At 50.8% G+C, this 25,016-nt stretch overlaps 1 protein-coding gene and 1 pseudogene across 2 annotated transcripts in view; one reads left to right on the top strand and one right to left on the bottom strand.

The window, feature by feature from the left end:
* Positions 1-901: 901 nt before the first annotated feature.
* SLC6A1 (solute carrier family 6 member 1) lies at positions 902-15,237 on the top strand (the record flags this gene model as incomplete). The annotated part of the gene is made up of 14 exons (XM_079712149.1): positions 902-1,139; positions 1,622-1,753; positions 2,276-2,376; positions 3,145-3,254; positions 3,659-3,791; positions 6,789-6,923; positions 7,157-7,260; positions 7,509-7,633; positions 8,939-9,051; positions 9,405-9,536; positions 10,384-10,486; positions 11,638-11,738; positions 12,615-12,782; positions 15,133-15,237. The coding sequence occupies 14 exons, from the start codon at positions 902-904 to the stop codon at positions 15,235-15,237; spliced, it is 1,800 nt and encodes a 599-aa protein (XP_079568275.1).
* Positions 15,238-19,542: 4,305 nt separating this feature from the next.
* LOC307059850 (store-operated calcium entry-associated regulatory factor-like) overlaps positions 19,543-25,016 on the bottom strand; it is a 29,715-nt pseudogene continuing 24,241 nt past the window's right edge. The window contains exons 2-4 of the transcript in view: positions 21,310-21,490; positions 20,955-21,116; positions 19,543-19,610 (exon numbers count right to left, since the gene is read on the bottom strand). The product of the transcript in view is annotated as a store-operated calcium entry-associated regulatory factor-like (transcript). The remainder of the gene's footprint in view (positions 19,611-20,954; positions 21,117-21,309; positions 21,491-25,016) is intronic.

Below are 25,016 nucleotides of genomic sequence, written 5' to 3'. Positions count from 1 at the left end.
CTCCAATAAAGATGTAAAAAAAAAAAAAAAAAGTATAGATCCGGGGCTGTCTCCTAGAGATTCTGATGTGGCACATCTAGGGAGGGACCTGGGGACCTGTGTGTTTGTAGAGCTTCCTAAATGACTTGGAAACACAGCCAGGCTTGGGGACTGCTGGTGAATTAGTAGCAGGTCCTCACTGTTTGCAGCCACTGGGTGCTCACTAAGTGAAGAACAACAGCCCGATAAGGGGTCCACTACGATCATCCTCAAATTAAAAGGTAGGGAGAGTGAGGCCCAGAGAGGTTAAGAAGCTTACTCAAAGTCACACAGCTCCAAAGTGGCAAAGAGGACTTTGATCACGATCAGAGTCTGTGCTCACATCCCGCCTTCACCTACCCCTGCGGCCAGGACACCTCCCTGTTCGGCCTCACAGGAAAATCCTACATTGCTTACCCTGCTTTGGCTATTATGGCCTCAGGGAATAGAAAATCTCCCAACTGCATCCCGGAAGGCAAAGATGAAGTGCACATAATATTTCTGTTTGGAATTTTGGTTGCCTGGGGCTACTCTCTGACATGGACACATAACGGAGGGCATGTGACACAGATGGCCAACGTTGATGCTAGCCCAGGAGACGTCGAGACCACATTCTCACATGATGACCTTGGAAGCAAAAGGCATCTTCCTTTCTCCTGGGGCAGGAGCTGGCAGGAAAAAGAGGGAGAGCCCTCTTCGTCCCTTGGTTTGTGGGTTATTTTTTTATTTTGGGGCGACTCCAGGATCTTAACACCTTCGTTGCCTGTCACCCTATCCCTCTGTTCTCCTAGGGTGACCTTGAGCCGCAAAACTGCTGTCCACGTGGACCAGGGCTGACATCGCACGTCCGTCTGCCAGGACCCCTGCGTCCAAACTCCGAGACATGGCGACCAATGGTAGCAAGGTGGCCGATGGGCAGATCTCCACAGAGGTCAGCGAGGTCCCCGTGGCCAATGACAAGCCCAAAACACTGGTGGTCAAGGTGCAGAAAAAGGCGGCAGACCTTCCAGACCGGGACACATGGAAGGGCCGCTTCGACTTCCTCATGTCCTGCGTGGGCTACGCCATCGGGCTGGGCAACGTCTGGAGGTTTCCATATCTCTGCGGGAAAAACGGTGGCGGTAGGTGCTGGCCTGGTGACCTCCTGCTGGGTCTACACACACACACACACACACACACACACACACCCGACACACACACCCCCGACACACACACACACACACACACCCGACACACACACACGGAGAGTGTCCTGCTTAGGCATTTTCTGGGGTGACCTTGGGGAAATGGGTCCCCTAAAGACTCCAATGGGAGTGCCAGGCCCCACTTCCTGCTTCTTGTCCTTTTCCAAAGGATTCCCAAAGGGCAGTAGTCTTCTGTTAATGATGCCAAAAAGCTCCTGTCTTCATTCTGCAAAGTGCAGGGCATGGGTCTTGAGCGAAGGACGTCCTCGGTCCTCACTTTGGCTTTGGGTGCTGCTTTGAAGGCAGAATATAATGAAATCGTGGCAGGGACCCCAGAACGCCCCGCTGTGATGCTCTCTCTGACCGACCGGGTTTCTCAAAGCTCAAGGCCACGAGCATCTCTCTTCTCGACCCCGCAGGGGCCTTCCTGATCCCCTACTTCCTGACGCTCATCTTTGCGGGGGTCCCGCTCTTCCTGCTGGAGTGCTCCCTGGGCCAGTACACGTCCATCGGGGGCCTGGGGGTGTGGAAGCTGGCCCCCATGTTCAAGGGTGAGTGTGCAGAGTGGAGCTGTGGATCGTGGTCGTGCTCCTGCCCACAGCTCCGGGCCCTGGACAGAGGGAGCTGTTGGGTCACGTCTGAGCAGCGGGGAGCCCTTTCAGGGGCCAGGTGACCCATGGCAATGCCGGTCAGAGGAGGACCCAGTCCAGAGGCCCCGCACGCACATCAGCCTGCCCTGCCCTGTGAGCGCATTTCCCCAGCAGGGGCTGGGCGTGACTCTCTCTGCTTTCTTGCTCAGTGCCTGATGGACACTCGGGTGGACGCATGCAGGGTCGTGCTTGCCTGGCAAGCTAAGGCCCCAGTCCGCCCTGCAGCCAGCCTGTGCTGGGCCCCAGACGCAAGTCCTGGCTCCCTCACTTGCCATGTGTGTGTGACCTTAGCCAAGTCCCTGCTTCTCTCCAAGGTCCAATGACACTGTAGATGTCCTGGAAAATGGCAACAATGACAGGAGCTGGGATGGTTATGATTATTACTGTATGAAATGAAGGTCCTGATGGTGTGTCTGGTCCCAGGTGTGGGCCTTGCCGCTGCTGTGCTGTCCTTCTGGCTGAACATCTACTACATCGTCATCATCTCTTGGGCCATCTACTACCTGTACAATTCCTTCACCACAGTGAGTGACCCCTTGGACCACCTGCCCCCCAGAAGGAGCCAGACCCACACCCCACCCTCCCTCCACTGGGACCACCGTTCTGCCGACAGGGCCATTCCTCCGGGTGGTGGGCGCGGTTTGTCTTCAGCAGCCCTTGTGTCCTCGTCATAGCACCATTCGCCCATATTATATGGACCCAGACAGCCTGGGTTCAAATCCTGACCCTAGTCTGTACCAACTGTGCTGCTTCAGGAAAGAGACCTAACCTCTCTGAGCCACAGTGCCCTCATTTATAAAATGGGGCTTAAGGTAAAACTCACCTCACCTCATACGGTTGTGTGAGGACTACGGAGTAATAGGTGTAAAGTGCTTAGAACCATACCCAGCAAAGAACAAGCACTGTAAGTGTTCACTGTTAACTTCATTGTGCACGGGCTCAGGTGGGCACGGTTACTTACCCAAGGTCACGTAGCTGGGAAGTGGCCCCAGGGTGGACACAGGAGACCTTATGGTACAGCTCGGAGAGCTGGTTTTCAGAGTGAAAAGGCTGAGGTTCAACTTTCAGCCCTGACACGTAGCTGTGTGATCTTGAGCAAGTTGCTGTCCCTCTCTGATCTCTAAAATGGGGATGACAACATGACCTGCATCTGGAGCTGTTGGGAATGGGAGGTTGAGGTAATGGCTGTGAGGAGGCTCAGAGGACCGTGAGGATGCACGAGATGTGCTGGGGCCACTGTCGCCAGCTCTTGGGGGCTTATGTGGTTCATCTGTGCCGCTGTGTCTTTGCAGACACTGCCGTGGAAACAGTGTGACAACCCCTGGAACACAGACCGCTGCTTCTCCAACTACAGCATCGTCAACACCACCACCATGACCAGCGCCGTGGTGGAGTTCTGGGAGTGAGTGCGGGGCCGTCCCCAGGGGCGGTGGTGTATCACTGAGGGCCAGTGAGAACAACAGCGAGCTATTCACTGCAAGATTTTAAGCAGGAAAGTGACATGATCAGACATTAGAAGGGGCTGGAGTGGGGACAGAGCAGAAGTGAAGGGGGGTGGTCCTGCTGGGAGGCCGCTGCAGACATCCAGGTGAGCAGCCATGGTGGCAGAACTAAGTCACTGGCAGAACTAAGTCCCTTGAGCAAACAGCACTTTCTCCCGATTAGTGTAACGGGCCCATGGTCCCCGCCCAGCTCCTGGAGCCCAGTGATCACAGCTATCAGCCCCATTGCGCCCTGGGCACCCCCGGATCACCCCAGCCCCCGCCAGCCCCACGTAACTTTGTCCTCCCTCCGATGTTCCACCAGGCGCAACATGCATCAGATGACAGACGGGCTGGATAAGCCAGGTCAAATCCGCTGGCCTCTGGCCATCACCCTGGCCATCGCCTGGATCCTTGTGTATTTCTGTATCTGGAAGGGTGTTGGCTGGACTGGAAAGGTAAGAGGTGTGCACAGTGGGGACCCAAGGGGGATGGGTGTACAGAGGGATCTCTGCTCTGGGTGGGGAGTCGATAGCTCCCAGGAACCCCATCCAACTTTGACTTAAGCAGGTGCCTTCATCGCTCTGTACCTCGGTTTCCTTTCCTGTAAAATAAGAATAATATCATTACCTACCTTCTGGGCAGTTTTAAGGATTAAAGGAAATACTGCAAGTCATGCTCTTAGTGCAGTGCCAGGCTCATGGTGAGTCCCTTGAGATCGAGATTCCCCTGGGCCGGGCAGAGCCATCGCAAAGCGGAGGGCAAATGTGGCTCCTGGACCATTTGACAAACCATCCCTGAGATCTACTCTGTTCCAAGCTTTGTTCTAGGTGCAGGTGATCCAGAGGTGAGCACAGTTACATCCTGGCCTTTGAGGAGGTAATAGAGATGGATTGGTTAATGGTTAAATACTCAGGCCCTGTGTTCAAACAGTTCTGGCCCATCTTGGCCATTTATGTGGCTGTGTGACCTGGAACAAATCACTTTGCCTCTCTGAAACTCAGTTTCCTCTTCTGTAAAAGGGGACCAATAACTGCTTATCCATTGGTTTGTTATGTGAATCAAATGAGCTGCTGATTTTGTAAAGAAATCAGAAGCTAGCAAGAGGAGTTGTTATTGTTTTTGTTTTTGGCAAAGGCAGAGCCGTGCCTAGCTGGGATGTCCAGCCTGGGGACACCTGGGGATTAAATTGCCAATCAGGTCAGGGGTGAGGTGGGGACTGGCCTCACCCCCACCTCTTTGTGTTTTCAAGCCCCACCCCAGGAGTCTGGGGACAGAAGATGGCCAAGTCTCTCACTGGCCTGGACCGGAAGGAAACTCAGAGGGCAAGGGTATTGTCTGAGGTCTTAGAGCAAGTCAGGGAAAGAAAGGAACTGAACTGAACTGCATCAGGCTCAGACAGGGAGGTCCAGACTGCCCAAAAAGCTGAATCGAGCAAAACAGAACCTTAGTGAATTACACACTTGGGCACGGACCCAGCTAATGAAAAGCTGCCCAGTTGCAGTCAGGTGGGACCTTTGGACCCACCGGGTTCTCAGAACCAAGGCCACTGTCAAACATCTCTGCTTTGTCCCTAGGCTAGGTGAGCAGGAGGAGGGCACAGGTGTCTCCCAGCCCAACTTCAGGTAGCAGAAGAATGTAGGGCCCAAGGGCTTTGGAGGAGACAGAGCTGAAATTGAATGTCAGTCCCCTGGGCCCTAGCTGTGTGCACTTGGGCAAGTCACTTCACTTTTCTGAGCCTCAGTTTCCTCATCTGCTAAATGGTCACAATAATAGTGCCTTACAGGGTTGTCTCAAAGACTAAGTGAGATAATCAGTCTGTATAGAATGTAGAGCGTATGCCTAGCACACAGTCGGCACTCAGTACATGATGTCTATTATAATTATTTGTGGGTGGTACCTAAAGTTCCTGCTACCTTAGGAGACTGACTACTTCTTGGGGACAGAGAGTAGAGCCCCTCTCACTGCATCTTTTGAATGAGTCAATCAGTCTATCAATGAGCATTTACTGAGCTCCTACTGTATACCTGGCTCCATGCCAAAGACCCAGTGACGAGCAAGACATAGATGACATGGATTAAGCATGTTGTATGTCCTCATACACCCAACCTTTCTGAGCAAAAAGGTTGATTGTACCCAGACAAGAAAAAGCTAGGTTCAGAGAAGATAAGAAATTGACCCAGTGTCACACAGCTTGTAGGTGACACAGATGGTTTTAAATCCCCTTTTCCTAATTCCAAGTACAGTGGTTTTTCTGCTGGATCGTGGCTGCCTTTCCTAAGCCTGAAGCGTCTCAGAGTCGTCAGGGAGATGAGACTAACCCAGAGAACAATTCATGCTGACCGGGAAGTAGGGGCACATCAGACTTGGAGGTACAGAGGTTATTGAACTTGAAAATTGCTCTTTCACGCTGGTGAGCAAAGAAATGCCATTTCAGACAGTGACGTCAGTCTCTTGATTATCAATTTAAAATAATTTGTAAGGTGATTATCCTCAGTGCTGGCCCCTTTGGGGGAAAGGCACAGTCTGTAGTACTGGACGAAGTTCAGTTTCTGGGAGGTAATTAGGCAATGTGGATAAAAAGCCTTGAGAAGTTTATTCCTTTTTACTCAGTAATTCCACTTCTAAGAATTTTTCTAGAGAATAGTATAATAATTTTGTAGACAAAGTTTTATCTACAGGGTGTCCAGTGTAGTAGTATTGAGTCTTACATAAAATTGGAAATAACCTGAACGGATAACAGTAGGGGAAATTTTTAAAAGGGTGGTGGGACCTCCTGAGGGACTGTTTTGTATAATTAAAATCACAGTGTTATGAGACAGTAAAACAACATTCAGTAAACGAAACAAGAAACAAAGCTGTATGTACTGTGTTTTTTAACTTTAAACATGTTAAATGAAAAGGCAAGTATATACTTTGCGCCTCATATGTAAGAAAATGTAATCATATATGCAAAGGAAAGTCTCAAAAGAGAATATTAAAATATTAACATCCATGCACTTATGTATTTGTCAGGCAGTTACTGAGTGTCTACTATATACCATGGACTGTTCTAGGCACTGGGAAAACAGAGAAGTGAACACGACAAGCCCTGTCCCTCATGTAACTTGTATTCTACGGGCTGTTGAAAAGAACTCTAATTTGTGTGTGTATTCATATGTAATTTAAAAATTTTCTTGTCACCACATATATTATTTGAATACTTTAAATAAAAATAAAAAATAGGAAGGGTAGGGAAAGGGGAAAAAATGGGTGCTGAGCTGGTTGATTCAGGCACCAAGGAGCAGCTTGAAAAGTGGCCAAGAGGAGCAGGTTAGGAATCCAGGAAGGCTTCCTGGAGGAAGATGAATTGGAACCAAGCCCAGAGCCACAACAGGTAGGGATGTAGGTAAAGTGGTTAAGGAAAGCATGGGTGCGCTGGAAGGGGCGTAACCCTTCGCCCCCTTTCCTCCCAGGTGGTCTACTTCTCTGCCACGTATCCCTACATCATGCTGATCATCCTGTTCTTCCGCGGAGTGACGCTCCCCGGGGCCAAGGAGGGCATCCTCTTCTACATCACGCCCAACTTCCGCAAGCTGTCGGACTCTGAGGTGAGCGACCTCCCGACCTGGTCCTGGAGCGCCCCCCGCTGGGTTAAGAGCACATCTGAGTCCTGAGCCATCGTTTACCACCTTTAGGATAAGTTATTGCACCTCTCGGACCCGCTTATGTGAACTGGGGTTGCTGCCTGGTAGAGCTGGTTAGCACGTGTAAAAGGCCCTGGGGCGTTCCAGGCTACGATTATGACTTTGACTTTTTTTTTTTTAAATCATTCTGCCTATAGGTGTGGCTGGATGCGGCTACCCAGATCTTTTTCTCCTATGGGCTGGGCCTGGGATCCCTGATCGCTCTCGGCAGCTACAACTCTTTCCACAACAACGTCTACAGGTGCTTCCCCGCGGCCACGCCCCTCCGAGACCACGCCCCTCCCTTGGCCTGTCAACTCCACCCATCTCTGAGCCAAAACCTTCTGGCCACTCCTTCCGGTTCCGCCCCTTCCGGGGGGGGCGGGGTGGGCACACCAGTAGCTCGGCTCACAGGTACCCTCCTCCGCCTGGCCCCTTGATAACCACAGCCCAGTAGCTCACCTTCCCGGCAGCCCCACACTTCCTGACCCCACCCCCCCCTCTCTGCAGGGACTCCATCATCGTCTGCTGCATCAATTCCTGCACCAGCATGTTCGCAGGATTTGTTATCTTCTCCATCGTGGGCTTCATGGCCCATGTCACCAAGAGGTCCATTGCTGATGTGGCGGCCTCAGGTCAGCACCGCACTGGGGAGGGCTGGGGGGAGGGGCTAACCCCGCGGACTTTGCGATCTTCATCGCTGTCACCGTCATCACCACCGTGGCTCGCTGGCGTTGAGTGTCCCTACCTGCCAGCAGTGCCCTGAGCATTTACATGGACAGTGTCCCTGAATCTTCCCAACACTATGGGGTCAGTGCTCTTGTTATCCTCATCTCATAGGTGAGGAAACCGAGACTCACCAAGGTCACCTACCCAAATTAACAGAGCTCAAAGGTGGTAGGACTGGAGTTGACCCCAGACCTGGCTGGTTGCAAAGCCAGGCCATACTGGCACCTCCAGCAGATCCCGGACATCTGAGGGGAGCAGACCTACTCTTGTCCCCTGGGATATCAACTTTGGTCCAACCCAGACACCTTCACCATTGTGACTGAAAGCACCCACATCGGTGCTTTTGTCCCAGTTCCAAAAAGGTTCTCACTGAGTGGGCTGTGCCCACTCTGCTCTCCACACAGTCATCCATGCCACAGGGTCCAAGGACAGCCCAGGCACACCCCCTTCCCTGCTCAAATGCGGGGGACCCACTATGTGCTCAGCAGAGGCTCAGGGAGGCAATGTGACCTGTCCTTTCTCTGTCGTGGGGATCTGGGCGTGTCGTGTGGGAAGGAACATTCCCCTCCAAGGGCTTGCTCTCCGCTGCATGGGCAGCGCAGCATCTCATTTCTCTGGAACTTCCCAGCCAACCCCCTTTCCAGAGCCAGACCCCAGAGAGGTTACCGTCTCTTTCTTTCTTCCACGGTTTTCCCTGATCTCCTGAATACCCACCCCCAGACACTCACAGTGTCCCAAACTCCTCAAGCCTTCTCCTACCCTGTTCTCCCATCGTAGCAAAGGGTTCCAGTGTCTACTGCCCAGGCCAGGCCCCCAGCATCATCCTGGACCCTTCCTTTGTCTTCCCTCACCTTCCCTCGCAAACCAACCAAAACCAGGGCCTGCCCACTCTGCCTCCTGAGTATCTCTCCATCCGGCCCCCTGTCTGCACCTGCGCTGTCCCCAGTCCCCACCGCTGGCCAGGTCACCGCAGTCCCTCCTCTTATCTCACTGGTCCTCTTGCCTCTGAACCCACCTCTGTAGCCCCCTGCCTCCCCCTTCCTCAGCCCCTCCCCGCAACTGTTTCCTTGTCTGGAAAAGGAGGCTGATAACACTCACCGAAACGTTTTCTCTGAAGATGAGATGAAATGAAGCTTAGGAAGTGGGTGCGCTGGGGATGCCGCCGGTGCTCAGCGCCTTGTATTTCTTCCTCTTCTGGCTTCCTGCCACAGGCCCTGGGCTGGCGTTCCTGGCGTATCCGGAGGCGGTGACACAGCTGCCCATCTCTCCCCTCTGGGCCATCCTCTTCTTCTCCATGCTGCTTATGCTGGGCATTGACAGCCAGGTGAGGATGCCCTCCCTGGCACCTTGAGGAGACCCCACCCAGCCTCACTGGTCCAGGACCAAGCAGGAAGAGGAGCCCATTGTCTTAGGCCCCCTAGAAGCTGGCCAAGGGTTTCAAACCCTTAGGATGTTCTACCACATGAGACTTCAGGATTCAGCTCAGCTACCTTCCCCATTTTCCAGATGGGGAAACTGATGCCCAGGGGGAAGGGATTCCCTGCGGTCACAGAGGGAGGCAGAGGGAGAGTCAGGCCTGGAACCCAGGGTTCCCCTGGCCCTGCCATCCCCACAGGGTGAGGCTTTGGGTGGGTGGGGCTGGGGCTGCCTGGGGTGGCTGACCTCCGCCCCCCGCAGTTCTGTACCGTGGAAGGCTTCATCACTGCCCTGGTGGATGAGTACCCCAGGCTGCTCCGCAACCGCAGGGAGCTCTTCATCGCCGCCGTCTGCATCGTCTCCTACCTGATCGGTCTGTCTAACATCACCCAGGTGAGCGCGTCAGCACGTGGCACACCTCTGCTGCTGCCTTCCCGGGGCCACTCCCAGGCCCTCTGTGCCCCAGCCTTGTCCCATCCCACCTATCATTTTGGTGGACAAGACCGACATGCGAATTAGATCATTAAATGCCATGAAGAACAGAGGATAGTGGGACAGAGAATGAATAGCAGGGGTGGGTAGGACGGTGCCTTGGACAGAGTAGTCAGGGCAGTCCCTCTGAGGAAGTGACATTTCAGCTGAAACTCACATGGCGAGGAAGAGCCAGCCAGGGGAAGATCTAGCTAGGGGAGGAAAGCACAGCAGATGCAAAGGCCCTGGGGTGGGAATGGGCTTGGCAAGCTGAGGGACAGAAAGAAGGCCAGCGTGGTAGCGACAGAGGGAGTGGGGGAGTAGGTAGTGGATGCAGAACCAGATCATGCAGGACCTTCCAGGGCGGGCATTTGGATTTTATTTTATTTTACTTTACTTTATATCTCTTTACATTTTATATATTACATTACAATCTTATTTAAGCTATGGAAGAGCTTCTAGAGAGAGACATGACTGGTTTAACATTGTGAACAGATGGCTCAGATGACCAGCTCCTCTTTCTGCCCTCCAGCCCTCCCAGAAATGGGACATTTCCCTCCGCCACCTGGGCATTTTCTTCCCAGTCCCCAGAGTCCATGCCCACATCCTTGCAGGGTCGCAAAGACCTCTGTGCTTCCTCTAATCTACCCTCAAGCCTTCTTGCTGCAGTGTAGTCTAATCCCATCCTACACAGCCTGTGTTGACCTTGAACTGAATGCACTGGTCCCCAGGGGAAGTGGACCCTCTCTCACCTCTTTTGCTTTCGCAGGGGGGCATTTATGTCTTCAAACTCTTTGATTACTACTCTGCCAGTGGCATGAGCCTGCTGTTCCTCGTGTTCTTTGAATGTGTCTCCATTTCCTGGTTTTATGGTAAGCATCAACCCCTCCTCCCTCCCTCCCTCGTTCATTTGTTCATTTATTCATTCATTCCTTTCTTCAGTCATTCAGCAAATACGACTTGAACACCAGGCCCTCTCCATACATTAATTTATTTGGTCCTCATTGCAGTTCGATGAAATTAGCACAGGACGTCCCATGTTTAGAAGATACCATAAGAAGAAGAGTTAAATAAACTCATTTAAAATGGGAGTCAACACTTCTTCATAAATTTTGCCATAAAAGACTTGTTTGAGATTTTATCTAGAGAAAGGAAACTGAAACTATAAAAAAGTTCTAAAGTTAAATATTTTTTAAAAGCTAGACCATAATTAAAAGTATGCACTATCTTAGAACGTAGGACATGATGATTTTTATTTGTTGATTTTGTGGACTAAGTTTCCAGACCCAACTGCGTAATAGTGAAAAGGCTGTCCTTCCGGGCACTTTGGTTGTCACAGCAAGATGATGTTTTTGGAAGAAGTGTTCTCCAGGGTCCCTCTGGGTCCTTGGTGTTCTGTGTATGTTGTTTGTAGTCCTGCCACCTCACCCTTCCTCATGATTTTCTTCTTGCTTTCTAACTGGTCTAGCGCTGTCAGGTCCTCACTGTCAGTGACTTTGCTAATAATCTGAGCAGTGTCCAGTGCCCAGTGTCACTCTCATGAACTTCAGGACATCTGCAGTGGTTCGTTTTTTGGGTTTTTTTTGCAAGATTGGCAGTTCTTCTTTGCAATTTGCAATCTATCACCAGTTGCTTATGCATCAGATCAGCAGGGAAAACCGCCCCTGCCCAGCAAAGCTTTGAAGGAATGGCTGGGAGAGATGTTGGGTGGGAGGGACACTGAGAGTGACCGGGATGCTTTTTGTAAGTACATCCTTTTGTTGGTGGATGTTTTCACATTCAGGTGACTTGCTTTCCCATACAACCCGTTTGCTGGGGGATTTGGTTATTGAATACTTAGCTAATAAGGACCCCCACCCCCACCCCACAGCATTAGCCGCATCTTACAGATGAGGAAACTGAGGCTCAGAGATGTTAGGTGACTTGCCCGTGGTCACACTGTGAGAAAACAACAGGTCGGGGCCTTGAGCCTGCGGTCCCCACGGCCCGCTCATCCCTCCTGCTCTTTCTCCAATTGTCACAGGTGTCAACCGATTCTATGACAACATCCAAGAGATGGTTGGCTCCAGGCCCTGCATCTGGTGGAAGCTCTGCTGGTCCTTCTTCACCCCCATCATTGTAGCGGTAAGGGCAGGGCCAGACCGGGCCCTGGGGTGACTCAGGCCCAGAGGGACACTTCTGGAGCCAGAGGCAGGTGGAAGAGGCCCACAGACCTCTGTTCCCTAGGAATACTATTCTCTCATTTGTGCTGAGCGTCTACTCTGGGCCCTGCATGGTACCAGACACGCCGCAGCGTCCTCAAACATCAGCACAATAGGCGTTATTGCCCCACTTTACTGCTGTCGGTACCGGGGCTCACCAGCCGGCATCACCCAGTGGGCTGGTGCTGCGCTCAAACCTGATTCTGAAGCCAAACCAGTCACACGGGGAGGCCTCTTATCCTCAGCATCCCTCATTCCCTCTTGCAAGGGGAAACCGAAGCATGAGCAGGCCTGGGAGGGGCTGCCCAGGTCCTTGCAGTGGGGCTGGGCCACTGCATATGTTGTGTCCTGCACAGGGACACTCAGCCAATGGCCAACTGGGGCCGACCTCCCACCCTTGTTCTGCTTGACAAACTGGTTAACCTGGAGGACGGGATGCCTTTTTCTATTGGTCCTCCCGGAGAAGCTACCTTTTGCTATTGGTCCTTCCAGAGAGGGCACCTTCTTCATATTGGCTCTCCCAGAAGGGATGCCCTTTTCTATTGGCTGCCACAGAGAAGGCACCTTTTTCTGATGGTCCTCCCGGAAACAGTGGCTTCTTCTGTTATACACAAAGGCACCTTACGTCCTAGCTGTGGCCTTGGGTGCAGGATTCCCAAGATGCTGGGCCCTTGTGAGGGTCAGCCCCAGGGCAGGGGGGGAAGGCAGTGGACCTATCAGCTGCAGGGTCTAGGGAGGGGCCTGGGCAGTCCAGTCTGGGTGACTGCCTGCCCCCCTCCTCTCTCCTGTCCCTCCCCAGGGTGTGTTCATTTTCAGTGCTGTGCAGATGACCCCTCTCACCATGGGAAGCTACGTTTTTCCCAAGTGGGGCCAGGGTGTGGGCTGGCTCATGGCCCTGTCTTCCATGGTCCTCATCCCGGGGTACATGGCCTACATGTTCCTCACCTTAAAGGGCTCCCTGAAGCAGGTAAGTCCCTTCTCCACCCTCCTTGTCGCTGGGCCCCTTCCCCACTCTGTTGGGCACCACGCCTACGCTCGTGGAGCACAGTCTATTTGGGGAGACAGACAAGTTGATAGCCAGTGAAGGTAGAGTGTCAGAGGTCACGATTGGGGTGAACCAGGGAGATATCCTCCTGCATTTCGGAGGATTAGAGAAGGCTTCCTAAAGAGGGGACAGCAAAGAAGAGGACTAAGGACTAGCAGACTTAAAAGTAGAAGCAGGGGGAAAAAAAAAGATACAAATGAAGTTATTTACAAAACAGAAATAGACTTACAGACATAGAAAACAAACTTATGGTTACCAAAGGGAGATAAATTAGGAGGTTGAGATTAACATATACACACTACTATATATAAAATAGATAAACAACAAGGACATACTATAGCACAGGGAACTATACTCAATATTTTGTAATAACCTATAAGGGAGAAGAATTTGAAAAAGGATGTGTGTGTGTGTGTGTGTGTGTGTATATATATATATATATATATATATATACACACACACACACACACACACACATATATATATATATATAACCGAATCACTGTGCTGTACACATGAAACTAACATAAAATCAACTCTACTTCAATTAAAAATAATAATAATAATAAAAGTAGAAGCAGAGAGAATGTTCCTGGAAGGGGATGGGTAGTGTGTGCAAAGTCCCAGGGGTATAAACTGATCAGTGAGGCTGGAGGATAGAGTGGGGAGGGGTGCAGGGAGGTGATAAGACATGAGGCTGGGAATGTAAGAAGGTTGGACCAGATCATGAAGGGCTTTGAAAATCAGGACAAGAACTTTGGACTTTACCCTGAGTTTATCCAGTGGCAAATGGGGAGCCATTGAGGTTTCAGAGCAGGTGAGGGTGGGATCAGATGTGTTAAGAGCTTAACTCTAGACCTCATGTAAGGCACGCTGTCCCCAGCAGGGACCCACTGGCACATGTGAGGTCCACGTCAGCTCTTTGTTAAATTATATTGAATTCTTGAGTGAAACAAGGCAGTGCTGGAGGTCCAGGTGCAGAGACATTGATGAAGTAAGTGTAGCCTGGGGAGATTTCCCTGAGGAGGTGGAAGGCCACAGCTGGGAGGACCTAGGTCTGTGCCTCTCAGCCTTATTCCCCACCAAGATGTCCCTGCCAGACACGCTCAGAGCGAGAAGGAGGGCCTGTAAGGTCTGCATCATAGGGGTGGTGTGTTGTGCGCAGCCTCCGGAGTTGCTGGGCTAGCCTCCTCCCTTCACAGAAAGAGCACATGAGGCGCCGGGTGGGGAAGCTGCTTCCGCATCCCTTGCAGTCAGGTATTAGCAGAGCTGGGGCCTTACAGCCCTTTCTTCCAACTCCAGGTCCGACACTTTTGTTTACCATGATTCGCTGCTGTGTCTCAAAAGGTAGTCAGGTCTTAGAGTGGCAGAGAGGCAGAAGGGGTGCATTTGTGGAAGGGAGCACAGCCTGTGCAAAGGCCCAGCGGTGGGAAAGGGAAGACTCGCCTGAGGACAGTGCGCTGATGGGGCAGGATGGCAGGGGGGGTGTGGTTGCACCCCTTCAGCAAACATGCATTGAACACCTGCTATGTGCCAGACACTGTTGTCAGTGCTGCGGACACAGCCATGAGCAAAATCCCACCCTCATGGGCCTTACATTCTGAGAGAGGAAGATCAGCAATTAACAAAATAAAGTCACATTTGATGAGGATGAGGAATATGGAGAAAGAGGGTGCAGGGGGTGCTGGGCAAGGCCTCACTGAGGAGATAACGCTGAGCCAAGACCTAAGGAGATAGAGACCGAGCTGCGTCACTGTCTGAAATGGATGTCCCTGGGTGAGCGTACGGCAAGTGCAAAGGCCCTGGGACAGGTGCTTGCTTGGTGCTTGTGAGGAGCAGTGAGGAGGCCAGCGTGGCTGCCGTGTAGTGAGCAAGGGGGTGAGGGGAGAACGCTGAGGTCTGCGGTGATGGGCGCCAGGTCCTGGGGGGCCTTGCAGGACTTTGGTGAAATGGGAGCCCTTGTGGGGTCCTGAGGACCAGAGGAATGTGATCTGACTTCTGTTTTCACATAACCCCTCTGGCTGGGGTGTTGAGAATAGAATGAAGGGGATGAGGGGCAAGAGTGGAAGTGGAGGGCTGGGGGCAGTGACTGCAGTGACCCAAGTGCGAGGGAGTGGGCGTGGCCCAGGGGAGCTTTGGAAGGTGTGCAGGAGGGGGCTGGCACCTGGGAGCACCTCGCAGGCAGAACAAACAGGGGAGACTTGAGAAGAGGGTGGGCCAACGAGAGGCCAGCCCCCTTCCATCCCCACCTGAATCCTCCCGCTGTCCACAGCGCATCCAGGTCATGATCCAGCCCAGCGAAGACATTGTCCGCCCCGAGAATGGTCCAGAGCAGCCCCAGGCCAGCGGCTCCGCCAGCAAAGAGGCCTACATCTAGGGGTGCAGGGCGGCTCGCCCACCCACACTCTCACCCCGACCCTGGCTGCACACGACCACCACTTGATGTCTGAAGATACTGTCTATCTCAACCTACCTCGAGTGGCGAGTCCAGACACCATCACCATGCAAAGAGAGGGAGGTGGGGACAGTCACACCCCCGTGGGCCCCGCCGTGGGCAAAGAAGATGCCCGATGGCTCCAGCACCTGCGGGCTGGTGACCTTTTGAATCTGGGCCCCATCAGCATCAAGCAGTCGGCCTGTGTGACCGCTGTGATAGATCATTTTTATCCTGCCAGCGAGTGTGATGCGGAGAGGCCGCACACTCCTGGCTTTTAGTTGTATTCCTGACTGTTCTCTTACTGCCGAAACCCATGACTGTTATCTCGGACTTGGCAGGAGTTCGGTTCCGTCGGAACACTGCTCTGTGCACATGAAAAGGGCATTTTGTATAATGGACATTTCCAGGGAGAGCTCACTCTTAAGAGCAGAGAGCCCGCAGAGCTCTTTCATTTTTTGGTTTTCTCCTTTCCGAGGCAGCTTGACAACCCCCAGCCCCTTCGGTATTCCCAGAACTGCTTTCTCAAGCACTCCGCCCAGTGTCCTGTTTCCCTGCCGCCGGGTGGAGTGAGCATCTCTGCACTAAGCTTTCCTGCCCCCGCTACTGCCCCGCTTCTCACCACGCCATTCTCATTGCGCCTGGCCCAACAGCAATCGTTCCCGGTGGGCGCTGCTCCTCGGAAAACGGCCACAAGCACAATTGATTTTTTAATCACCATTCCGGGGACCTCAGATCCCGCTGGGGAAATTCCCTAATCAGGAGCCCCAGTTTCTCTTAGGCTGCCCGGCTTTGCAGAGCACAGAGCAGTTGCAGAGGAAATCAGAGCGAGGCTCTGTCCTTGAGGCAAAGTGGATCCAGTGATCTTTCTGTCTCCTTCTTAAAATGTCTCCCTCACTGCAACCCCAGTCAAGGCTGCTGCCCTCTCCCCTTCTCTGAAGTTCCCCAGTGAGAATCTCCTCACTGCCACTAAAACCTGCCAGCCCAGTAACTGAGGAGCTAGTGTTAATCCAGACCTGCCCCGCCAAGTGCTTCCGAGATTAAAGCTGCTTCGTCGGGAAGTAGTATTTGTTCCGTTCCAGAACTGGGCTCCACAGTGGTGGCAGCAAATCGGGTGAAGACAGTTTCTTGCAAGCTCCAGCAACTCAGCGCTTCTCATTTGCCAGGAACATGGGTTCCCATGTAGCAAATCATATGTTGTGCCCTGTACTCCTTAGCTAGTTAACTCACGAGTTGTGTTTTACGACTAATCCTTAATAACTATGGTAAATAACTGTGACTGTGGGTTTTTTAAGCTGTCATCCTCGTCCACAAGTGACCAGCATACCAGTTCTTGCAATAAGGTATTACCCTCAGAATATTAAGCACATTCTTGTAGAGAAAAAACAAAAAGTCTGTGTACACATATAAATGCACACATATGTACATTCATCCTCACGCTTGGTACATAGGGTCTCATTTGATATTGTGTAGGAAATCTAAAAGCTTTTCCTGAAGTCATCTGTAAAATAGTCTCATTACTAAGGCATCCCAAATGCCAACTGGTGAATCCAGGATCAAAATGCATATGTATTGTTAAATTATAGGGTTTAGAACAAAAGGAACCCTTCACTGTGTCTCATGGTCCCACCCCCCATCCTTTGTGTGAATTCCTTTAGAATAAGGGCAGGAAGACTTTAACTTTCTCTTTGTTCTTCATTCTGAAACTAAGAACAAGTCTTTCGAAGACAAATGCAACGTATTTAATGTTTGTAATCAAATCTAAGTGAGATGTTTGGCAAGAAATCCCTTAACTGATTTCCATCCAAACCTACTTATATAGCACAATATTATGTGTCGTACAATTACTGTGAGAACTGTGAATATGTGTAACTTTTTTTAGTATTTGCCCTGGGGAGGGAAAGATATTGTATTATCATATATGCTTTTTTTTGCAATAAGGATTTATTCTCAGAACACCAAGTAAATCTATCTCTATATTAAAAAATATATGTAATATATACATATTCAAACTATATACAGAGCCTGTTTTAAAAAAATTACAGTATTATTTAGTAAAATTATCTGTTCTATGGACCAAATGTAAAATATTTATACATGAAGATGCATTTTAAATGTCTATAAATGGTGTTATAACTAGAGCACGGGCGTTATGTACGTTTCTAAGAATATAGAGGAAAAATAATAAAGGTTCTATGATATACAATGTCAGACCTTCAGTTCTTTGGGGTGGGGGTCACAATAGCCTCTTTCATCAAAACAATGAGAGATACACACAAAATATTTTTCCCCAACAGAGAGAGATTTGGGCTCAAAATCCAGGGAGTTGGAACTGGACTTCCCCAGAAGTCTTGGAATGAGTGGATAGAAAATGATTCTGAGCCACAGAAGGGAGGTGCTTTCGCTGTTCTAAGAAACTTAAATGTGGTCAACTAAATGAAGGTCTAAAACTAGGATAATAGGAGCACATTGAGTTAACAACATTCATTCCCTCGTGATTCATTCCTCAGAATATTTAATTTTAAAATCTTATTTAAAATTTGAATTCTACAGAGAAGTTGTAAGAAAGGTTCAACAATCACCCAGGTTCACCAGTTTTTGACACGTTGACACCTTAAGTCTGTCCGTCAAGGTTCAGTCTGGGAAACAGGACCACTATGAGTATTATGGAATAAGGTGTTTATTAGAGGAACAAGCCTTATACAGTTGTGGGAGAAGGTAGGAAGTAAGGGTCTGAAAGAGAGAGTTGGGAGATCAGAGGAAAATCACTAACCAGGTGAGCAGGAGAGGTAGGAGTGGGCTTGGTACACATCAATGCTCAGATGGGGCCATTCTGGTGACCGGCTTTGTGAGTGCCCACGAGAGCACCAGCAGATTATTCCCCTCTCGGTCCTGGCAAACCATCCCTTTCATGGTCCTCCATAATCCCTCCATAATCCCTCCTCCGGGACACGCCTCAGGCTCACTGAGCTGTTGTGGGGCTGCTTGGGGGAGGTGCCCTGTGGGCGGTTGGCCATGGGGATGGTCATAACAGTGATGATACCAGATCCATTGGGGTTCCACTAAGCAACAGGCCCTGCACCAACTCCTCCCAAGCATTTCCTCAGCTGACCCTCAGGACACCCCCATGACGTGTCGATGCTCCATGCTCATGCCCTGGGTCACCCCTGTTCTGGCTCCCTTCCTGTTTCCGTTTTTTGTGGGCACCACCTCCGATATCCACCACCTCCTCTCTGTGCCACAAACGTGGTTATTACCTTTTATAATGGGAAATACATAACAAATGGTATTTAAAAAAAAACAACACAAAGCCACGTGGGCTTGCCAGTGTGGAGGCGGACAGTTTACTGACAAGAACATCTCATCATGATGCACATACATTCAAGGACTGTGAATATTTTGCTCTTGAAGGAAAGTCTTCTTGTGCTAAAAAAAAAATGCTAATGGGGACATGGAGCGGGGAGCCCAGCCATGATGAAGACAATAACATCATAACACCGACTAAGGAGAAATCAGGGGCTCCGGAGACCTGCTTGCTGGAGGTGTCCCCTGATGTTTTCAAGGGGATTTGTTGGTGTTTTCCTTGAGGTTTGGGTCCGCTCAGGTCTGAAAGAAGAAGACATCAAAGACAGAGCTAGAAGTGCAAGAGATTTGAGGGGGGAGGTAAATGTCTTTAAATGGTACAGGGGAGAAAGGGCAGGAGCCAGCAGGGAAGCACTCGGGCACCTGTGCCAGGAGAGAGAGAAGGAAGGAGGCTTGAGTAGGAAGAGCCTCAGGCTATGGGGCAGGGCTGGGATGGTGTCAGCCAGACCAAAGGACAACCCCAGTGCTACAGCTGTCATGAAAGGAGCCCCACATGGAGAACTGCCCAGGCCACAGCACCTCCACCATGCTGGGTCCTGACTGGGCTGTCAGGGGAAGGTGGACTTGTGCAAATGCTACAGCTGCAGCTGGAGACCGCTAGCCAGCTGCACTCCCCTCAGCAGTTCTCCAGGAGTGCAGGGACAAGGAAAGGATGTCTACATTTCTGAAGGCCTTCTACCTGCCCAGCACTTTCTCCTGGAATGCTGTTTACTCCCCACCACCAACCTGCAAAAAGGTGCAGGCTATTATTTCCATTTATAGATGAGTATGCTAAGGCTCAGAGAGGGACAGCAACTCCCCCAAGGCCACACAGCTCTAAGTCACAGGACTGGACACCACAGCAGTCTACTTGGGCAGACAACTGCACAAGGCACCGGCCCCATCTCAAACATTCTGATGCAGGAAGTCATTCTGATGCAGGAAGTCATTCTGATGCAGGAAGCCCACAGGTGCTGGAGCCATAAGGCCGGGGCTCAGGAATTGCCTTCTAAAAAGCACTCCAAACCTTTCTGATGGAGAAAGTTGGTAGCCAATCACATTAAGAAACACTGTTTAAAAGAATCTAGGAACCCAAATTGAGGGACATTTTAGAAAACAACCGACCTATGCTCTTAAAAAATGTCAAGGTCATAAAAGACAAAATGGAAGAGTTTCAGATGAAGGAGATATGACAACTGAATGCAAAGCCTGATCCTGAATTAGACACTGGGCCAGAGGAAAAAAAAATTTTTTTTTCTTTTGCTATAAAGGGCATTAGTGGGACACTAGGTGAGATTTGAATAAGATATGTAGATTAGATAATAATATTTTATCAGTGTTAATTTCCTGATTTTGATCAATGCATTGTGGATACGTAAGAGAATGTCCTTGCTTTTAGGAAATATTCAGGTGTGAAGGAGTATCTTGTCTACAATTTATTCTCAAATGATTGAGGAAAAATAACTTACACATATGTGGTATGTGTATGCATGTGTTGTATGTGTCACGTGGGAGAGTGACGAAACAGGCAAATGTGGAGAAATAACACCTGAGGAATCTGCGTGAAGGTTGTACAGAAACTCTTTATACTAGTTTTGCAACTTCTAAGTGTGAAATTATTCAAACAACCTAGGAAGGGCCTGGGTGTCACCTTCATTTGATTAGCGCTGTACAGGGCTGTGGGGATGGGGGTTCCTGCCGAGGTGAGGGGGGTGGAGAAATGGACACAGTCTTTGGTTTGGACCAGGACCACTCCTCACTCATGCACTCCCACGGTTGTAATTGCCCCTCTTCTCCTGGAAAGCCTTCAGGTCTCAGCCCAGAAGTTACCTCCTTGGATCCTACCAGGCTCACCACCTCCTAGGCTGCGTGGGGGGCCCCTCGCTTCCGTCAGAGCTGCGGGGCAGGGTCCTCCCCTCGCTGCTCACGCACTGTCTCCCCAGCGGCCCACGAACCTCTGGGGGCCGGAGGGGAGTGGCTGTGTCTCATGGGTCTTTGGGTCCCTAGTCCTGGCATGAAGTTTATCACACGCCACTGCTCAAAAGAGATCCGCTTTTGGTTTCTGATTCCTGAAATCCAGCATTTCACAATACACACTAGCTAACTAAGCCCTGCCTAGCCTCTATCTCATTAATACTCACAAAACCTATAAGGTACCGACCCTTTCGAGTCGGGCCCCAACAAGGGTCCTTCTGCCTGGTGTTGTTCAAGCCAATAGAACAAGACCCAGTTCAGCTCATAAGCAGAAGAAAGCTTTCTTTGACCAAAGCCTGGAGAAGTGCGAGCTCGCTCTAGTGCGCGTGCTCTTCCCGACAGACCGTGGGCGGGGCTGCTTCGTAGGGATCTCCTGGGCGGGGGAGGGGAGGAGGCGGAGTTCTTACGGGCTTTCCGCTCCAGGTCGCAGTGCCGGGCGCAGCGCCTCTGCCCACAGCCCGCAAGCGGAGGTGTCGGCGCCGCCATTTTGTACCAGTAACTCTGCTCTGACGAGCCGGGTGCGAAGCGTCTACATGCAGCGCCCTCTGAGCAAGTGAAGCTAGACAAAGCACAAAGGAAAAACAAAGAAAAACGGTTAGACTTGATTTTATTACCCAGATTCTATTTTTATTTCCCGGGAATTGATAATGGGCTTTGCTGGTGAGAGATCCCCCCTGTGTCGTGTGTCCTTCTCCTCACTGTCGAGGGCCGCTGAGGGGCCCTGGCTCGTCTTCTGTGGCTGCTTCCTGCTGGTTTGGGGCATCATCATAGCCCCGGCGGAGGCACGGAGCTGCTCCGCGGCTGCCTTTAGGTACGTCTGGTTGCCCCCAGGCCTCAGCCCTGACTGTTCGCATCCCTGAGCGACCCCCGCTTGTCTAACCTTTTGGAGACAAAGGACGCCAGACAATTTAAGATCCGTGGCCCAAATATTAGCAAGAGAATAATGGTCACATGTCAAGTTTTTCCTGGAAATACGGGTCTCTCAGTCTTCGGCCCGTGGGCGAGCGTGCCCTGACGTCGAGGCTCTGCTGGGGCTGAATCTCCCTGGTCGCGCTTTGGTCGTTTTTCGGAAGAGAAGCTTCAGCTCAGAGAGAGGTTCCCCCAGGTAGTCGAGGGGCCGTTGCTCCAGGTCGTCTCTGTGGAGGTTGGGGGGGTCTCTTCCCTCGAGTGTGAGGCACCCATGGAGTGAGCCCTGTGACTTCCGGTGTGACGGGTTGTTAGGGTCACCGAGTGGGGTCCATCTGCTTAGGGGCGAGCTGGGCTGGCGGGCCGCCGGTTTTCCAGGGTTTTAGGTGCACTTGGTCTCCTGGCCGGATGGGCTGGGGGCCTGGTGGGTAGGTGCGGGCAGCACCTGGTCACCATATTCCGTGAGAGCTTCCTGGTTTCTTCTACCTGGAGGGCACACTTGGGTTGTTCCATTTCAAGGAGGTTAAGATGCCCCATCTCTCGGGCTTGGGGAATGGGTCTGCCGTACATGAGTTCAAATGCACTTAACTTTAACTCGTACCGTGGGGCTGATTGCACAAGGAGGGCAATCAGAAGCAACTTAATCCAGTTTTCTTGAGTTTCCTGACACAGCTTGGCTAAGGCCCATTTCAGGGTCTGATGGGATCTCTTGCCGTTCCCCAGTGACTGAATGAAAGGTCCATCCTTTGCCCAAGGCACTCATCCCTTTTGTCACTTCAGACACAAATGCTGGACCATTATCACTTTGTAGGGATCCTGGGAGCCCAAACCTGGGGATTATTTCTTTTAATAATGCCTTAACCACTTCAGCTGCCGTTTCAGTTCTAATGGGGAATGCTTCTATCCACCCAGAAAATGTGTCTACTAGCACCGACAGATACCTGAAATTGCCCGGTGCCCTCGGCCTGACGGTGCAGTCAATCTGCCAGTCTTCTCCAGGATATGTTCCTCTGGTCTGAATGGGCCTTATCTGGGGGCTTCTTGGGAGTCTTGTGTTGGGGGTGTTACCTTTCATGCTAGGAGTTACCACGACCTCAACCAACTAAGCAATTTTAATGGGCTTTCCTCCCGTAGTGAGTTTCTTGATGAGCCTCCCTGATGGCTTGACAAGCTGCAGTTTGGGGAAAGAAGGATTGCCCATGTTCTTTAACTAGCCACCCCTAGATCTCTACTGAAGTCCCATTTGGGGGCTGTGTCTAATTCTTCCTTTGTGTAGACTGGGGAATAATTGGATGGATCTGGCTTTCAGGGTATGAGGAGCAGTCGCCAAGTCACTGGTTCTGGGGCCACCCTTTTGGCAGTTCCGTCCACCTTGTTGTTTCCCTTTATTAATTCTGCATCCCCCTGTTGGTGACCCCTGCAATGAATCACTGCCACGTAATTTTGGGAAACTGTACTAGTGCTAAGAGCTTCAGTGGGCTTAAGCCAGGTTTCACTGTTTATTCTCTGCGGTAAGCATACCTCTTTCCTTACAAATAGCCCCGTGTGTATGTAGGTTGGCATATGCGTACTGGGAATCTGTGTAAACATTTAAGATCACCGAGCTCTAAAGCTCCAGTGAGGGCTGTTTTGCCCAGTTTTGGGGCAAAATCCCTGGAGGTAAGCTTCTTGCTTCTATGACTTGGGTCTGGGAGGTCACTGCGTGTCCCACCAGCCTTTTCCCCTGCTCATAAAGCTCCTCCCATCTGTGAATCATTCCTCTTTGGGGTTTGGGAGAGGCTCACTTCCTAAGTTGGGGTGGCTGGAATAGGTCGTGTCTATGGTTTCTATACAGTCATGCTCCAGGGGCTCCATTTCTGTGGGTAGCAGGGTGGCAGGATTTAGCATGTGACAGGTTTTTGTGGTAGCTGTTGGGTCGTCTAAAAGCATAGCCTGAATCTGAACTGGCCTTCTGGGGGATAGCCATTCTGTTCTCTTAGAACTAACTGAAGCCTGAACTTGGTGTGTGGTCCATATAGTGATTGGCTGACCAAACATTAACTTTTAACTAAAGCCTCCTTTAGCAGGGTTGTAGTAACTGCTACTGCCCATAGGCAAGGAGGCCACCCCTTAGTGGTTTGATCTGATTGTTTAGAGAAAAAAGCAACCACCTGAATAAGGGATCCCAGTTTTTGAGCTAACACTCCAAGGGGTTTCCCCTTCTCTCATGGAAGTAAAGGTCAAAGGGTTTAGTTAAATCTGGGAGGGCCAGGGCCAGGGCCTGATGTAATTGCTTTTTCAATTCTTGAAAGGTCCCTTTGCCTTCTGAATTCCATTCAAAAGAGTCATCATCCTCTCCTTTCAACTTTTCATATACAGGCCTAGCTATTAGATCGTAGTTAGGGATCCAGATGCGGCAAAACCCAGCCATCCCCAGGAAACCTGTAAGCTGTCTTCTGGTTTTAGGAGGGGTGAGGCTGCAAATGGCTTCTTTTCTTTCCTGGGGTGGCTCCTCTGACCTTCTGTGAGAATGAAGCCTAGGTAGATCACCCTAGTTTGTGACATTTGAGCCTTTTTCTTGGACACATTATATCCTTTATCAGCTAGGTGGTTCAGGGTGGTTACAGTATTTTTGTTGGAGTGTATCTTTTAGGTCTTCAGCTAAAGTTTCCCCAAAGATGGTGGGGGAGTTTTCGAACGCTTGGGGCAGGACTGTCCAGCAGTATTGTTTTTGTTGTGTGTTTGGGTCCTGCCACGCAAAAATTTCTCATGACTCTGGGGCTGATGGGTAACAGGAGGCGGCATCTTTTAAATCTAATACAGAATATCAGGTCCTGGTGGACCGTAGAGTGACCAGCAGTGTGTAGGGATTAAAGACTACTGGATGTGTATTCTCAGTGGTTTCATTGACTACCCTGAGGTCCTGGACCACCAGATATTCCCCCCTGGGTTTCTTTATGGGGAGATTGAGGGTATTACAGGCTGATTGGCCTGGCCTAAAAAGGCCCTGGTCATTTAGGCCCTGTATCACAGGGGCGATGCCCAACAAGGCCTCCCAACAGAGAGGGTACTGTTTTCTACTGGGCCATGTATGTCCAGGTTTTAGATGGACTATCATGGGACTGGCTCCTGCAGTTCATCCCACCCATCCCTGGGCGCAGACCTCAGGATTTACTCCAGGGAGGTTGACTTGCTCTGTCCGGTAAGGTTTTTCCTCAGTCATGAACATTATCATCTTGTGCCCCTCGTCTAAGGGGACAACCGTCTCCAGTTTGTCTCCCGTTAGGTGGATAGTAGCCCCCAATTTATGTAAGATATCGCTTCCTAGCACGGGGGTATAGGGCATTTGGGGATATATAGGAAGAAATGGATGAGAGTGTGTTCATCTATTTTACATTCTAATGGCTCTGTGAACGCCTGTTCTTGGGCCTTTTCTGATACCCAATAATTTTACAACTCTTGTGACCGAGTTTGCCTGATCTGGTGTTCAGAACCGAGTAAGTGGCGCCAGTAAGAGACCT

This window comes from Hyperoodon ampullatus (assembly GCF_949752795.1).
Source record: "Hyperoodon ampullatus genome assembly, chromosome: 10".
Lineage (NCBI taxonomy): Eukaryota > Metazoa > Chordata > Mammalia > Artiodactyla > Ziphiidae > Hyperoodon > Hyperoodon ampullatus.
This window is presented reverse-complemented; position numbering and strand designations above follow the sequence as displayed.